Below are 17,782 nucleotides of genomic sequence, written 5' to 3'. Positions count from 1 at the left end.
CCTTATTTATTAAGCTTGGAGATGTTTTTTCCACCCTGGCCAAGAAAGTCATTAAAAACTAAAACAAGTTTATGGCAGGTCACTTGCTTTTCTTAACTTTCCTGCAGAAGAATCCACCTTTCTCTAATCTGATTTGGTGCATCAAAACGAGTAGCAAAAGGCTATTATTTGTGGTTCTGGCTGGCCTGACAGGTTCCTTCTGAAGCAACAATCAAATGAATATTCAACTTCTCTTCATCTGTGACCTCCTCACCCTGACCCTCAGAGCTGAAAATAACCTGATCATTTTTAATCAGTTTGTTAAACATTAGGCAGCTTGCTGATTTGCTTTTAATCACATTCTGCAGATTTCTGGGAATTAATCTGATGTTTATTATGAAAATTTCACATTTGTATTCTGGGGATTTTTTTTAATAAAGAAAAACCATAATAGGAAATAACCAAGGCAGATTGTGAGCATTAGGAGTGTGCAAGAGGTATTGCAGGTGTGTATGAAACCACCAGCACATGAATTCCCTTTCACTGTTTTAAATTGGATTTTTCTGTTATTTCAAAATGGAAGCACATGAGGCCTTGCCTCTAAAGAAGATGGTTCTAAAGTTGCATCCAATTGTGGATTAATTCCTCTCCTTCGCCTGTTATCTTCACAAGGGTAGTATCCTCTCATCCTTCAAAAGCAGAGGGTAATTACATATAGTCAACCTAGGGCTCTTAGGAATCTCCTTTTCAGATCAGTATTTGGGATAGCCACCTAGGACCATTTAAAAAATGTTTTCCAAAGAAAATCAGAGGTTACTGGCCACGCGCTGTTTTTCCTAAAACTGTTCTGTTCATAGGAAAGGAGGTATAGGTGGGAAGCAGAGGAAATACTATTTTAAAAAAGAAAAGAAAATACTCTGTATTGAACATCTTTCAATTTGAACAGTTTGCCAGCCTCTCTCTCTCTCCCTCTCTCTCTCTCTCTCTCTCAAATATGGAACGAGTCAAGAAATTTCCGAAAACATGACCCTAGTGTCAATGGTCAATGACATACAGCCTTTTGAAGGTTCCTGCAGTACAATGGTACCTTTAGTAGTGACAACTGTGGTCCTCTCCATCACTACCACCACCCCACCCCACCCACCTCCTCCACGAATCCAAGAGGGGGGAAGAGAGATACCTTTGTGGTTCCAGGAGTGCCACCAGCAGCTATGTCTCAACAGTCTTCTTAGAACAGGCACCTTTTCTCTCCTGCTCTACTTACTGTTCTTTTTTCCCCAGGTTGAATATGTGATCAAGTGTGACATGTCAGCTCTGCAGAAGATTCTGTATCGCCATATGCAAGCCAAAGGGATCCTCCTCACAGACGGTTCAGAGAAAGATAAGAAGGTACGTTGCGGAAGATGCTGCAACTCAAGGCGCTGTCATGTATCTTCTTGGGGCTGTGACACTGGATACTCCTAGGAAACATCCCTGCTGATGCTGATTTGTTGAAGCAAATTACTGGGCTTTTTTTGGAGCTATTGTTGCTGCCAGAGAAAATCTCTTAGCCTCTTACCTGCAAACTGCATAGGAGCAGTTAGAAACGAACACCATCTTGGTGTTCCTATCACCAAAATAGTTAACTATGCTCATGTCAGTTCTGCACGGAATATATCTGCCTAAGGGTGTGGTGGCATTATAGAAGGTTTCACAATCCAGTTTCATTCCCTAGGCATCTGTTCCATGCTTCTAGGGAATAGACAGCTGTGAATCCTAGCGAATAGACAGTTATTTTTCAAAGCCATCCACTGGGCATAATTCCCTCCTCTAGGATAAGTTAGTCACAAGGAAGATGTTATATCTAATTCAGAAGCAACTATGTAATAGTAACAGGAACTTTGGACCACAAGAGGTGTAGGTTACCGAGAAGACCTATGGCCCTTTGCTGTTTCTATAGAAGCCCTTTTTTTTTTTTTTGCGGTACGCGGGCCTCTCCCGGTTGTGGCCTCTCCCGTTGCTGAGCACAGGCTCCGGACGCACAGGCTCAGCGGCCATGGCTCACGGGCCCAGCTGCTCCGCGGCATGTGGGATCTTCCCGGACCAGGGCACGAACCCATGTCCCCTGCATCAGCAGGCGGACTGGACTCGCAACCACTGTGCCACCAGGGAAGCCCAAGCCTATTTTTTTATAAATGGGAAATACCTGATCAATTAATAACTTCTGTTTTCACTCTCCTCTACTTGTTCTTAGGGGAAAGGAGGCGCTAAGACACTTATGAACACTATCATGCAGTTGAGAAAAATCTGCAATCACCCATATATGTTTCAGCACATTGAGGTAAGTCTGTGTTCTCTGTCGTGACCCTAATCCTTACTGTGCTATTCCTACTAATACTACATAGACAATTTTTTTAATGAAAAATTAAAGAGGGTTAAAACGTGTGGAAGTTGAAACAACATGGTCTGATAGCTTGAAGAGCAAAATTAACAAACATGAATTTTCTGGTTATGGATTCTCATTGGCACCAGACACTTGAGCATCTGGAATTTTATAACCAGGAGTTTCAAGTAGTGAGAAAATGCTGTAAGCTATGGCTCATTATGTGGGTTTGGGTAGGTGCTGTGAATTGCCTTGTTATAGTAGGAGCTCTGAAATGGAAGATAATGATAAATACATCCAGCTTCCTCAGAAGGATGCTGTGAAAAATATTAAACTAATGTATTTATACCCGTTGAACAGAAATGTGTTCTCTGCAAAAGTCACTGGCTTTAGTGTGTTACTTAGATTTGTATTTTTCCTTTCTGGCCTCTTTCATGACAGTGTAGATACAGGCTTTTATCCTGAGGCTCTGGTCTCTAGGAAGCTATTTTTAGGGGAGAGGACATATTCTGCCCTGTTTGCTACATGTGAATGAGTTTCCTAAATTGACAATTTCACCCCAGTAGGAGTCATTGACTTGAGCAGGAAGGAAAAGGAGCCACAGTTGTAGCCTCCACTTTTCAACGTTGCTGCAGATGGTCCTGGCGGCAATTATTTGCTAGGGCACTGCTTACTTTCCCCTACAGATGAGCAGGAGGCTTGGGGCAAGACACTGCAGGCTCCATGTTTGCACCAGCTTATTAACAAATAAATAAATAGAAGGTTCAGGAACATATTCCTGGAAATGAGACTGAAATATTCTTGACTTTGAAGATTATCTTTTTCTTCCTTGTTTTTGGTAATCGTCTTGTTAGGTGACAGTATATATTGCACCTCTATCCCTGTCCTGGAGTCCTATCCCACCTGTGGTGGGAAAGTAGAAAAACTCCTGACACTGTTTTTGCCTTAGGGACAGGCAACCCTTCCTTCATAGAGTAAAAAACCCTCGATATAAGTAAAACGACAGCAGCAACAACAGTAAAAGGAAGGAAGGAAGGAAGAAAGAAGGAAGAAAGGGAGGGAGGGAGGAAGGGAGGGGAAGTTCCCACCAACAAGCCTATTTAGACACATAGTAGGAGAATCCACTGTGTGGTAATAAGTCTATACCCCAGGTCACTTTTAACTGTGACTTGGTGCAAGTCACTCATAGCTACTTGACTTGTCATCAGATGGTAATAGATTATAGGACTGGCAGGAGGATAAACTTTAAAAAAAACTAGCATATGAAGTGTCTGGTAAACCAATAATGTGATAAATGGGCTGTAAGGTATCCATGAGTTAGTGGGGGGTACATGTTGGGTTGGAGGAGCCACACACACACACACACACAAATCTAATGATGAAAATAATTGGGGTCATGTCAGGTCAACCTTTCACCCACCATCTTATTTTTCCTAAAAATAATTTTAAGATATTTATTTTGTAAAAGTATAGAGGAGTTTGAGGACTTAGAAATTATGAAAATTAGGTGTCGATCTTAACTTCATTTTGGTTATCATACCAAAATGAACCTTTGAGACACACTGGGCCATGTCAGGAAGGGAGAGGATATCAAGCTTCTGTCTGGAGCACCTGGGGGGGTGGGGATCGAAGAAGCTAAGTCTAAGTAACACGTCCTCCTTTGCCTGCACATTGACATTTTAAGTAGCAGTCAGTAGAAAGACAGACTCTGATTTGCAGTTTACTTAATGTAAAAATCTTTCAGGAGCACATTCCTGGAAATGAGACCCACAGTTACTTGCAAAGGTATCACAGTTGTTAACCAGAAATGGTGTGTGCATTTTGCTTTTGTCTTCATTTTGTTTGCTTACACACCCTTTGTTCATACTACTTCATACTAGAAACCTAGTCTCTGGATTGGGCTCACTGCTTCCGTGGGGATCTTCAAACCAGAAAAATGAAAGCAGTGTTTTTATTTTTTTATTTTTTTTTTGTGGTACGCGGGCCTCTCACTGTTGGGGCCCCACCCGTTGCTGAGCACAGGCTCCGGATGCGCAGGCTCAGTGGCCGTGGCTCACGGGCCCAGCCGCTCCGCGGCATGTGGGATCTTCCCGGACCGGGGCACGAACCCGTGTCTCCTGCATTGGCAGGCGGACTCTCAACCACTGCGCCACCAGGGAAGCCTGAAAGCAGTGTTTTTAAAATGCTGCTGATACCTGACCTTATCACCATCTATCAACACATACCATCTGAGAGACGGATGAGACGTAAATCTCTAGTCAGGATTGGCACCTGTAGAAACGAAAGGGTAGGCTTGGAGTCAGGGTAGGGTTTTTAGCTGAGGTCCATTGGCGTTAATTTTGCCGGCAGGGCAGCATCCGGAGGGGCTGGGCCTACCATAAATGACGAGGCATGTTTGGGAGCAAAGCCCAAAGGGAAGATTTGGTCCCTTTGGAAGAAAGCTTCAGTGATCTGGGAAGGAAGGGGAGCAGAGAAGGGAGACAGCTGGTGGTTAATGTGAAGGTGTGACGTGCTCTCCTCCCCACAGATGGTCTCCCTTCCCATAACGAAGGAATGCGAAAATCACGTGGAGAACAGCAACTTATTTCTTCCACAGAATCAGTGAGGAGGGAATTCTGTAATTAAGTTCTGTGTTTTAAAAGTAGAAGCCAGTCACCTGAGGGGTGGTATACATTTAGAGCCTTATTTATAATACAGAAAAGCACAGTATGGAAGGGATGTTAGGATTCCATGAAACTAAGATTTACAGTATGTAGTACATAAATAATCATTACTTTTACTGTTAAATATTTCCACAGTGTACTTATGTGTATATGTTAATCTTGATTTGCTTGTATTAAGCTCTTCCTCTAGTCTAGACTCTAAGCTCCTTGGGGTAGCTACTTCATTTTTTTCTGGATTCCCAGTATCTGCCTACCACAGCCCTGGGCCAGTCAACACTTAATCACTGTTTGATGAGTGAACTAGCCCTATCATCTCAGTATGAGAGTCTAGAGACTTGCAGACTTATGGGATACATTACTGGCAGAACTATAGTCTGAATTCAAAGACTTTGAGTTTCTGGTTCATTGTATAATAAGTGTTTTCTTACTTATTTATTATTTTATTTAACTGTGCTGTAGAAATAGATAGGATGACCTCACTAATAGAATAATCATTAAGTTAATAATTACAGATCCGTTTTTTAGAATCATTTTCTTCTCTCTCTTTTAAAGGAATCCTTTGCTGAACACCTGGGCTATTCAAATGGGGTCATCAATGGGTAAATCTTAATTTTTTTTTTCTTCCAAAACATAGTTGGTTGGTCCTCCCTAACTTTTCTCTCTGAAGTGTTTCCTACCCCACAAATACATACTGCCAGCCTCCTCAGCCCTCCTCTCTCCTCAGCAGAGGGTACAGTTGTTAACCAAAATGATATCAGCATTCGCTTTTACTTTACTGGCATAAATTACTACATGCCTTGAGCAAGTGGCTATTCAAAGGACATAGATCTCCTTTACTAGACTTAACAGTGTCCTAGTGTTCTAAAAACGTTGTCAGAGCTTCAAAGGGTTCTTATTTATAACCAATAGTGTAGCTTGAGCTCAAAGCGAATTTACCATATGAAGTCTCAAGCTGATATTTAACATTAATGTGTATCAGAGGAAAATGTCTCATCTGCTATACATACATACACCTTGACAGTAATTTATTAGCCTATGGTCTGTATAAGAAATAATTTTTCATTAGCAGTGGACATTGAAGAGATGCATGCCTGCAACACAACAAAACAGAATGTTACATTAATAGAAAGTCTCTGTTTTGCTTGTGTGGTACCAGGGAAATCTTTATTGTTAGGATAAAGAGGTCAGTTCTTGAATCTCAAGGGCAGACTGTATTGCTGGACTAAGATCCAGGAATCAGAAGCCATCCAAACCAATGCCACCAGGCTCTCCTTTGTCTCTCCTTTTCTCCTTTTCTCTCGGTCCTTTGTTCACTCCTGTTGCCATCAGGTTGGCCAGGGTTGCATATTGAAAACATGACCTCGGGGTGTTTGGAGGACAAGTTCTCAGAGTAGGGGATATGGATGTTGGGAAGACATACGCTTGAAAATGTCTGTTCTATGTGTCATAAAATCAACTGCCAATGATACGTTTCAGTATTATAGACTAGACTGCACATGCACTGGGGAGTTTTCCCAGCAACATTACCCCTACAACTAAGTTTTAATAATATGACACATCCCTATTGATAAAGAGGAGAGTGGTTTCATGTGGAGGAGAAAAACTCTACTTTAACTCAGTAACATTCTTCTCTATCTGACAGCACTCTATCATCGTATTTTTTAATGTGAATTTCTATGTAAGCCAGGATTGTGTCCCCTCCCCAATCCATTCTTCACAGCATACATGGTGATCTCTTAAAAAGATGTCATATCTTGTCACCCCCCGTTTAAAACCCATCATTGGCTTTCTGTTGCACTTAAAACTGAAACTAATAGAGCCCTACAGGATCTGTACCCGTCCCCGCCTCTTCATCTCTGCTCTTATCTCCCAGTATCCCCCTCTGCCCCCTGACTTAAGCTTAAGCCACACACACCATTTTTTTCCATTCTTTAGACTCACCGGGCTCTATTACTCCTCAGGGCCTTTGCACATACTCTTTCCACTTACTGGAATCTCCTCCTCTCCACTCCTAAGCTCACCTTTTTCACCTGGCTGCCTTCTGCTCTTTATTTCAGGTTTTAGCTAAACTGTTAGCTCTTTAGCAGGTCACCTTCAATGCTCTAAACCAGTGGCTGCCAAATTCTTTTCTGCAAAGGGCCAAATCTCAAATGTTTGCACCTTTGCTGGCCAAAAAGTCTCTGTTGCACCTGCTCGACTTTGCCATGGTAGCTTGAAAGCAGTCCGTAGGCAAACAGAAATGAGTGAGCCTGGCTGTGTTCCAATAAACTTATTTAAAGAAACAGACAGCAGTCCAGGGGCTGATGTTTGACCAAGCACTGCTCTAATGTAAAGAAGATGTCACATGTTGCTATGAGCGCTCAGAGCAACTTTCTATTTTTCTTTTTCGGACTTATCACAAGTTGTTAATTACCCATTTGGAAGGCAGGGATTCTATTTTGCTTATACACATGCCCAGCAGTGTGCTTGGCACATAGTAGGTGCTCAGTAAGTATTTTAATGAATCTTAAGTGCCCTAAATTAGTAATTTTATGTACTTAATAAGTAGGGATTTAAGGAAATGACAACATATACATATATGCATGTGTAGGAAAGACAGAGAGAGGGAGAGAGAGTTGAGAGAGTCAAAAGTATTAGGTTTCCTTTTCTTTCTAGAAACTGTCATCATACCTAGAGTATATAATATACTTTTTATGGGTTTTCTAGAAATATGTTTTATTTTTTCCATGCAATAGTCTCAGTTGCTTTGGAGTGGATACTCATTCACTCATTCATTCATCCATTCATTCATTCTGTAGTTATTTATTGAATGTTTACTATGCACAAGGCACTATATGAAAAGCAAAGCTCTACTGGATCCTTCAAGAAGACAGCAGTAATACTGTCTTCTTGTTTTGCATTTTTGGGTTCAGGGCTGAGCTGTATCGGGCCTCAGGAAAGTTTGAGCTACTTGATCGTATTCTGCCAAAATTGAGAGCGACTAATCACCGCGTGCTGCTTTTCTGCCAGATGACGTCTCTCATGACCATCATGGAGGATTACTTTGCTTTTCGGAACTTCCTTTACCTGCGCCTTGATGGTAAGTGTGTAAGGAATTAGGCTCTGAAGCTACACAACCCAGAGTGCAGGGATAATGGGCACTCAGATCCAATTCCAATCTCAGCCAAAAGGAGGGGTAAAATTCTTGAAGAATTAACTAGCAGGGTGGGGTGCAGCTTCTCTAGACAGCAGTCTTTATATCCTCCAGCTTAAAGTAAGCTGAAATTATTTTGCTGCTGTTTATCCCACATGCAAACCAATACAAATGGACTTAGAATCACTTATAAGTACCACAATTAAAGTAAACCAAACTAAACTAAAATTTAAAAACTCTCCTTGCCCTTAGGCTTGTCTGTTACCTGTGCACCATATAGACTATTTTGATAAGCCTTTAGCTTTCTCTGTGAAGGCATATTTTAAGGGGATAAAGGCTATGAGTCCTTTTCTTCAGTGACACTGTTGTAGTTCATTTAAGATTATATCTATCGTTAAAGCTTCTGTCTTTTTCTAAATAGAACATATCTACGTTCTACGTTAAGAGATAGGGCTTCCTATCTCTTTCCTGGATTTTGCAAACTATGTAGAATATTGGCCTGATTTTAAGAGTTAAATTTAAACACTTAAAAAATTTAAAAATTAGTCTTAAAAAAATTAGACCTTAAAAAATTAGTCAGAAAACATGAATGGAAGAAAGTACGAATTTAGGGATACTTCCTAAATTGCTATATGATTTGGGTGGCAGCTCTAGCATTTCAGAGATTAAAGATATCAAAATTTTCATACTGTGGCAGGGGGTAACATTTTCAAAGAGTGGTAAGTGGGAATAGGAGCTGATTTACAGCTAGACTGGTGTTGAATTCTTGCATAGTGTTACTAATACCAATTTTTATCCAATGCAATATTCAAGTTATTGTCAAATGGGAAATTTAAAGTTTATGTTGCATTAAAAGGTGTTGTTTTATTTTCAGTCCAACATTTTCTCCCCCTTTTGCCATGAATTTGATATAACTGGATATTTACCAACCTCAGACCTGCCATATGTTCTCTTACTTGAGTTTTTAAGTGAATTCTCTATATGGTGTACCTCTTAGGGGCTTTATTTATTTATTTATTTAAATTTATTTATTTATTTATGGCTGTGTTGGGTCTTCGTTTCTGTGCAAGGGCTTTCTCTAGTTGTGGCAAGTGGGGGCCACTCTTCATCGTGGTGCATAGGCGTCTCACTATCGTGGCCTCTCTTGTTGCGGAGCACAGGCTCCAGACGCGCAGGCTCAGTAACTGTGGAGCACGGGCCTAGTTGCTCCGCAGCATGTGGGATCTTCCCAGACCAGGGCTCGAACCCATGTCCCCTGCATTAGCAGGCAGATTCTCAAGCACTGCACCACCAGGGAAGCCCAGGGCCTTATTAACTTTTAAATTAATTATACCTCTGACAGACTTGATTTTTTTAAAAATCTTTTTGCCTCTCCTCCTTCAAGTCACTGAAAACAGAGGAATGGTTAAGTCAATGTTAATTCTGAATTCATGACACAGTTACGTCAACCACAGTCTGTCTTCTGGCAAATCTGCCTTGTGTCTCATCTTCTGACCTGATGCATTGGTTCCTCTCTCTCTGTGAGGGGTAAGTTCAGCCTTCCGTCAGCATTCTTCCTTTGAAAGGCAAGCCCTCCTTCACTGCTGCTGCTTGAGTGAGTGGGGCGGCGGCCAGCTCTATTTTTCCTGGATGTACAGCCCCCCACAAGTGTCCTGTAGAACTGTTGTTTACTACTCTGTGGCATTTTGGAATCTCAGCTCTCTTGGGACTGTGACCTTGGAATGTTCAAGTCTGGGAAACTGGCAAGAAGTGATTTCCTTGAAACAAATCTCTCTAATGTGTTCTTACCAGCTTGAGAGAGTGTCTTTCTTTTTATTTAATTTTTTAAAATGTTTTGGCTGCGTTGGGTCTCCATTGCTGTGCGCGGGCTTTCTCTAGTTGCGGCGCGCAGGGGCTACTCTTCGTTGCGGTGCACGGGCTTCTCATTGTGGTGGCTTCTCTTGTTGCGGAGCTCGGACTTTAGGCGCCCGGGCTTCAGTAGTTGTGGCATGTGGGCTCTAGAGCGCAGGCTCAGTAGTTGTGGTTGCTCCGAGGCATGTGGGATCTTCCTGGAGCAGGGCTCGACCCCGTGTCCCCTGCATTGGCAGGCGGATTCTTAACCACTGCACCACCAGGAAAGTCCTGAGAGAGTATCTTTAATATTCTGTTGGTTGCTGTCCTTATTATTATTAATCATAATAGACATAAAAGCTAATGTTTATGGAAGACCTACTACATGTGGGATGCCCGGCTAAGCACTTCATGTGCATTATTAATTTAATTTTCTCAATAAACAAGCTTCTGTTATCCCCTTCTTACCAGGTACGAATATGATCCCATATAACAGATGTGAAAACAGAGGTTTAGAGAGATGAGTTAACTTGCCATAGGTTACACATGAAGCAAATGGTGAAATCAAGTTCTAACTTAGTTGTCTCTGATTCGAAATTAGTTTAGAATCAGTTTTAGCAAATCCATCAAGATTTATTCCATCTCTGAAAATGCAGGTTGCTTTCCTAAGAGACATTTGAAGACTGATTTTGAACTGAATTCAAAAATTGTAGGTTGGCTGATTGAAAATGACCAGACCATTTCAAGAGAATGTGCTGCTCACTGATCCTACCATCAAAGGCCTTACCGTTAGGTTGGGGGAGGCAAGTAAGCAAGTCCCATTAAGAGTTAACAGATGTCATTGAGAAGGCTGCATGGGCTTCTACCTGGAAGAAAGAGCAGCCATTTGTTCTGGGGTTAGAGAGAATTGATGGAAAACAGTCGACATACACATGGATAAATTGGTATACACACTGCCAGCTGTACCACCCTCCGACTACACCCCCTTAACCCAGTTGTTAAAATGACTTCAGATTTTCATTGCTGAATTGGATGTCCCAGATTTTTGACCTCAGGGGGAAAAAAAAATTGATGACAGTTAAGTAGATTTTTTTCTGCAGAGATTATGGTTGCATGAATAGATTTAACTACGATTCCATTATAGTCTTTGTTTTCACTGGAAATGATTTTTGAGTGAGAGCAAGTGATGAAGTTACATCCCAGAAGACAACATTTTCCAAAAGCAGCTGAAACTAAGTTAAAGTGAGTAATCATGAAAGCCAGGCAGTGTGTTCCTTCTGGCAAAATCTGTAGTTTTCAACACAGTTGCCCTTATTATTAATGGTATGCTTGGTTATGTTCTACATTAAAGCCTATAAGAACATGGACTTGATACACTTTAAATCCTGTGCCCACCTAAAAACAGCATTTCTTTGGCTGGGGTTAAACCCTGACATGGTAGTTTGACTCTCCTTGAGCAGTGTCCCAAAGATTGCTGATGAACAGCAGAGATCTTGGCTTGGAGAACCTTTGACTAATGGAAATGGTAACACAGCAAATTCTGAACCTTGTAATAAGAAATGCCATAGCTTTGCACGAAAAGTGATTCAGTCATATTTTTTCCTGGCTTTATAATTTGTCAAGTTCCAAGCTACGTATACGATTTAAATACACACCAGATAATATGGTCCGTAGGTTTGCTTGAGGTGTCTAGCACAGGGCCTAAAAACTCTTTTGACCAGATGATTTTGATATGCCTTTTGGTTTTCAGTGCTTTATTTTTCATTTAGGGTTATTTCATCCCAAGTAGGCATATCCACTAATTAGTTTTATTTATATCTTAATGCATGTAATTGTTAACTGATTATTTTTCAGTTCAGTGGATCAAAAGTGAACTTCTACCCTCATAGTGTATAGATGCACAGTTTTTGTACCCTGATGTCAGAAAATAGATACAGTTGGTCCCTTGTCCCTCAGTATCCAAAATGGGGGCTTGGTTCCAGGGACCCCACAAATACCAGAATCCGCAGATGCTCAAGCCCCTAATATAAAACAGTGTAGTGGGACTTCCCCGGCGGTCCCGTAGTTAAGGCTCTGCCATCCAATGCAGGGGGCGCAGGTTTGATCCCTGGTCGGGGAACTAAGATTCCACATGCCATGCAGTATGGCCAAAAATTAAAAAAACAAATAAGCAAAAAAAACCAGTGTAGTATTTGCATATAATCAATCTATGTACATCCTCCCATGTACTTTAAATCATCTCTAGATTACTTATGATACCTAATGCAATGTAAAGGCTATGTAAATAGTTGCTGGTGCTTGGCAAATTCGAATTATGCTTTTTTGGAACTTTCTGGAATTCTTAATTTGGAGTACTTTTGATTCAAATTTTTAAAATTTGGAATACTTTTGATCCACTGTTGGTTGAATCCCTGGATGATGCACAGCCCATAGATACAAAGGGACGATTCTTTCCCCATTTTGGAAGTGTTTGTTTTTTTGTTTTTTTTTTTTTGGTTTCTTTGGCTTTTCCTTCACTTTAAGGCAGAGGGTAAATATGTGAACCAGTAATCTATGTGAGTAATTTTTTTAAAAAAATCATTGCACCTGGGCAAATGATGTAACAAAATGGTTTCATGACAGACCAGAACGTGTCTTCTGTTAGCATCATGAACAGATAGTTCATTGTGATCTCAGAAAGCCAATTCTGAAAATAAGAGAAAAAAGGGCACCACGTTTGTGATGGTTTAACAAAACACATTTCATGTTCCTCCTTCCAAATCTAAATTCTTACAGTTCATCATTGCAGGATTTGACCAGGTTGCAAAACTTGAAATCTGATTTGGAAAGTAGAATGAGCTCTAAAGAACATTGCTTCATTGAATGGGGACTCCCAAAGCCCCTTGTTTCTAATCCCTGTTTGCTGTATTCAGGAATGTTCTTTTTCCCTCCTCAGGAGGATACTTACTATTTTTATTAATATGAAAAACAGATATCCCCATGTTTGGGAACTTGAACCTCCACAGTAACTCGATTCCATTAGCTGGAGTCACTTATATGTTTTAATCCTCTGAAATAAATTGCCGGTATATTTTCATTGTTAAAAAAAGAACACCATGAAGAAATAATATTTGTACAGCAGGCAGTTAGGAACTATCATGTAACATACATATATATGTCCCAACAGCCTAAGACCTTTTTCAGAACTCTGCAGCTACACTTTTCTGGTGAAATATATTCAGATGGAATATAGTAGGTTTTTTTCCTTTCCACAATGCAGTTCATGAAATGGCCAGGTAAATACATTACATATACATTGTATGTGACTGAGGGGCTGATTTGGGATGCAAGTCTGGGTACCTTGGTGCCCTAAAAGTGAGTACCATTCTCTGGGGTTTCATACTGTCTGCTTATTCACCATTTTGGAGTCTCATCAGACACCATGGGGTGAGCCATCACCAGGTGTATTACATGCTGCTTTGTATGGTTATAGTTTATAACTCCGCAGAGCAGAATGTCAACATGGGAAACCAACTGAGAGATTCCTTTTTTTTTTTTTTTTTTTTTTTTGAGTTATTTTGGCTTCAAGTCTTGCTAACAAGGATAAAAATATTCCATTCACATTTTATGATTTTACCAGGCGGATCATGCTCAGTAGCCATCTGAATGGTAAAATATAGTAGAAATAGATTTACTTTCGTTTCCATTCTCTTGGGCATGAACAAGTCCTCACTCTAAAGCCTATTGGCAAAGTAGCTTTAAGCCATTATAATCATCCTTTTAGGCACATGTGTGTGTGTGTGTGTGTGTGTGTGTTAAATTATTTGGTGTTTTCAAGCATAAAAATAAATTCAGAAAAATGTTTCCACCAAGTTTTAGGTTAACATAAGAATGTTATAGGATATGTAAGTTTCACAGATGCCCAGTCAGAATGTTTAAGCTCTTTTCAACATTTTGGAACAATGAGTAGTAGACAGAGTATTCCTTCTTAATTAGACAAAAGTCTCTTACTATCTTTTTTTTTTTAAATAAATTTATTTATTTATTTTTGGCTGTGTTGGGTCTTCGTTGCTGTGCAAGGGCTTTCTCCAGTTCCGGCGAGCGGGGGCCCCTCTTCATCGCGGTGCGCGGCCCTCTCACTACCGCGGCCTCTCTTGTTGCGGAGCACAGGCTCCAGATGCGCAGGCTCAGTAGTTGTGGCTCACGGGCTTAGTTGCTCCGCGGCAAGTGGGATCTTCCCAGACCAGGGCTCGAACCCATGTCCCCTGTATTGGCAGGCAGATTCCCAACCACTGCGCCACCAGGGAAGCCCTATTATTTTATTTTATTCTTTTTTTAATTGCAAGATGTTCAAAGTTCCTTTCAAAAGTGCAAAAACCTTAGGGGATTTTCTCACCAATACTAAGAGGAGTCTGAGTCTGTTTCTCAAGGAAGCAGGCCTTTTTGTCTACCTCTGTGCCATTTTCAGACAGGAGTTAATGGTCAAATTTATTTTTCTTATTCCCTCAGGCACCACCAAGTCTGAAGATCGTGCTGCTTTGCTGAAGAAATTCAACGAACCTGGCTCCCAGTATTTCATTTTCTTGCTGAGCACAAGAGCTGGAGGCCTGGGCTTAAATCTCCAGGCAGCTGATACCGTGGTCATCTTTGACAGCGACTGGAATCCTCATCAGGTATGCATGTCTCTGACTTGGGTGCCCAGGCCTCCCTTCTGCAGAGGAACCGAAAGACTAGCAGTTCCCTCCCTCATATACATTTATGGGGCAGAGCACATTTCTAAACGAGTGGACCATTTCCTCAAAGGGAAAATAGCCCAGCACATTATTACGGCTGTTTTCTTATCTCCCTTGGAACATAGACATTGAGATCTCTTACACACGCCTTTGGTGTACCTTTGAAGAGTTCAAGTTTGGGGGACAAAGACTCAAGTTTCTGCCTAGTTTTAAACCATCCCCCCACCCCCCTACCCCATCTCCTGGGATTGCCGCTGAGCAAAGCATATTTGGTTAAGGATAAATCAAAAATGTTCCAAGATAAAAACAACCAAAAACAGCTAACATTTACTGGATCCTCATGCCAGCCTCTTTTTGGTCACTGCTTCATTCAGTTTTCACAACATCCCTGTGAGTTTGTTAATATTACTCTTTGCATCTTTATAGTCAAGGAAAATGAGTCCCGGGAAGCTTTATGTAACTTCCCCAAGGTCAAACGATTTGTATATATTAGGTAGTCTTTTTTTTTTTTTTTTTTTTTTTTAAGATGTTGGGGGTAGGAGTTTATTAATTAATTTATTTATTTTTGGCTGTGTTGGGTCTTCGTTTCTGTGCGAGGGCTTTCTCCAGTTGCGGCCAGCGGGGGCCACTCTTCATCGTGGCGTGCGGGCCTCTCACTATCGCGGCCTCTCTTGTTGCGGAGCATAAGCTCTGGACACACAGGCTCAGTAGTTGTGGCTCGCTGGCCTAGTTGCTCAGCGGCATGTGGGATCCTCCCAGACCAGGGCTCGAACCCATGTCCCCTGCATTAGCAGGCAGATTCTCAACCACTGCGCCACCAGGGAAGCCCTTAGGTAGTCTTTTATTCTGTGTTTTATTTAAAATCATCACGCAAAAATATTCTATTCTGTACACCTGAAACGTTGTAAATGCTTCAGTTTTTAAAAATGCATAGAAAAAAATATTCTATGGAGCATCTACTACTAAGTCCTCTTAAGTGGGTAAGTTTAAGAGTTTATCCTTTTAAAGGAGTACTTTCATTATTAAAAAACAAACAAACAAACAAATAGAATAGGCCCCTTGTGGCACAGTTTCCGTATATTAGTCTGGGAGCTAGTACTACACCTGCCTGTAAAATATTGGGTGAAATGATATTCGTGAGGATGAGATTCACCTTGGAACAAATATGGATTCAAAATAGTAAAAAGGAGAACTGCAGCTCTCACGTAGGCAGGTGAATTCTACATCAGCTTAACCTGGGCTCCGCCCTGTACGTTGGTGTCCTTGACTGTAAACATGCAGAATCATACCGTCTCACTAAGTTGTTGTGAAGATTGGATGGAAAAGGCTTACAGAAGTTTTTTGTGGCAGGGATTGGGATTCAGGGGTCCATTAGAATTATGAGGGAGCTTTTAAAACACAGCCATACCTGCTTCTCATTCACTGCCACCCTGCCCTTAAGTTTGTATGGTCTTCTATAGAAGACTATAGACTGTGTAGACTGTGTAGACCTCTCTATACACAAGCTCCCAGGAGATTCAGATGCAGGTTTTCTTACGTAGATGGAGAGTCCTGATTTAAAGAATAAAGTGGTAGTTCCAAACCTCTGGGTGTCCACCAGTAGTGACCACTGCATGTGCCAACCAGTCATTCTCTCTGGGCGAAGACATTAAAGTCGAGTTCCTGTTGAAATGTTCTGACCTTGAAAAGGGTTGCAGGCGACCAGCATAAAGTATACCAGTCTCCAGGAAATATTTTTACATATCTTATATATTTTTATGTCCCACATGGCATTCCAAAGCCCAGGTGGAATTCATATTCCTATGAGAGACCTGCAGTTTTCCTTTTGCCATGGTGATTCAGTGTCTGTTCCACGAACATTTACTGAGGGGTTGTTATGCCACAGGCCCTGAGCTAGGCTGGGTATCTAGGGGAGGAATGTGTGATTCCCCTCCTCCCGGGATGCTCAATGTGGTTGGATGTTTAGATTACCCTCCTTGCTGCTGCCTAAATCTTCATTGAGAAACAGTAACCTGCGTATAGGTGAATGGTGAGTTCACTAGATTTTTTCTTCTGAGGTAAACATTTCTGTGGTGTCTCAGTTTGTTCACCTTCATTGATACAGTGCTAATGCTAGGAGACCAAGGAAATCGCTGCTTCTGGAGATGCTAATTTACCATGAGAAGGGATGCTGGGATATCTATGTGTCTCTCTCTGTCTCTCTGTGCTTCCCTGTCTCTGTCTGTCTGTCTCTCTTTCTCTCATACACATACACTTTTATGACCAGTAGGTGAAAGCAGAACTCTGGAATCAAAGTTAATTACATGCATACCCAACAGTTCTCTTTTCACTGCATGTTACCTAAAATTTAGGCAATAAAACACCGAACCCCACATTTCCTCTGGTCTAATTTACCATAAATTCCTCACACTGGGCCATATATTTCTGCAGGTATATACATATCTGCCATAGGTGGAATTCACTTCCACCTGATATGGTCAACTAGACCAGATTTTTTCATGCCTGTCAACTTAAACTTGGCCATTACTTTGGGCAAATTTTTTTTTTCATTTTTGGGAATAAGTGATCTTAGACTGATAAAGATGAACACTGATTTTTCATTTAAAAGGTAGGAGAATTAACTTTTATTAAGCGACGACTCTACCAGATACCATGAGGCACTCTGCATACCTCATTTCAGGTATGCAATACCTCAAAGTATTTAATACATAAGGAAACCCGTCAATATTAACTTGCCCAGAAACACAGCCAGGATTCACAGCCATGTCTGTCTGGGTTTGGGTTTGAATCCTGACTTTGGGCTCTTTCTACCCTGTACTCCTGCATAAATGTTGCGTCCAAGTAAAAGTTGTAGAGTTCTTTTTACCATCTTGGCTTCAGCATGCATTGAAAATTTCTTTTTCTGTAATTATTCTTTATTATGTTGAATCAAAATTAACACACATGGGTGAAATAGGGTTTATTTGACATAGGTTGACAGATTGAAGATACAGGCCTTAAAGTTGCTAACTGGAGGTTGCTGCTAAAGTCAAAGACAGAACATATGAATGTAGAATTAGCACTAAAACCCCTCGAGATTATCAGGACTCTCATTCCCAAACTG

General features: G+C 41.1%; 1 protein-coding gene across 8 annotated transcripts in view; it reads left to right on the top strand.

The window, feature by feature from the left end:
- The window catches only part of SMARCA2 (SWI/SNF related, matrix associated, actin dependent regulator of chromatin, subfamily a, member 2), a 176,355-nt gene that overhangs the window by 80,915 nt on the left and 77,658 nt on the right, over positions 1–17,782 (top strand). For all 8 annotated transcript variants that reach the window (XM_067041601.1, XM_059071803.2, XM_067041602.1 and 5 more), the window contains 5 exons: positions 1,261–1,368; positions 2,213–2,299; positions 5,557–5,603; positions 7,917–8,083; positions 14,456–14,619. In XM_067041601.1, the coding sequence (XP_066897702.1) occupies positions 1,261–1,368; positions 2,213–2,299; positions 5,557–5,603; positions 7,917–8,083; positions 14,456–14,619 (573 nt within the window). The remainder of the gene's footprint in view (positions 1–1,260; positions 1,369–2,212; positions 2,300–5,556; positions 5,604–7,916; positions 8,084–14,455; positions 14,620–17,782) is intronic.

This window comes from Kogia breviceps, chromosome 8 (genome assembly GCF_026419965.1).
Source record: "Kogia breviceps isolate mKogBre1 chromosome 8, mKogBre1 haplotype 1, whole genome shotgun sequence".
NCBI lineage: Eukaryota > Metazoa > Chordata > Mammalia > Artiodactyla > Physeteridae > Kogia > Kogia breviceps.
The sequence above is the reverse complement of the archived record's forward strand: the minus strand, read 5'-3'. Positions and strand labels throughout refer to the sequence as shown.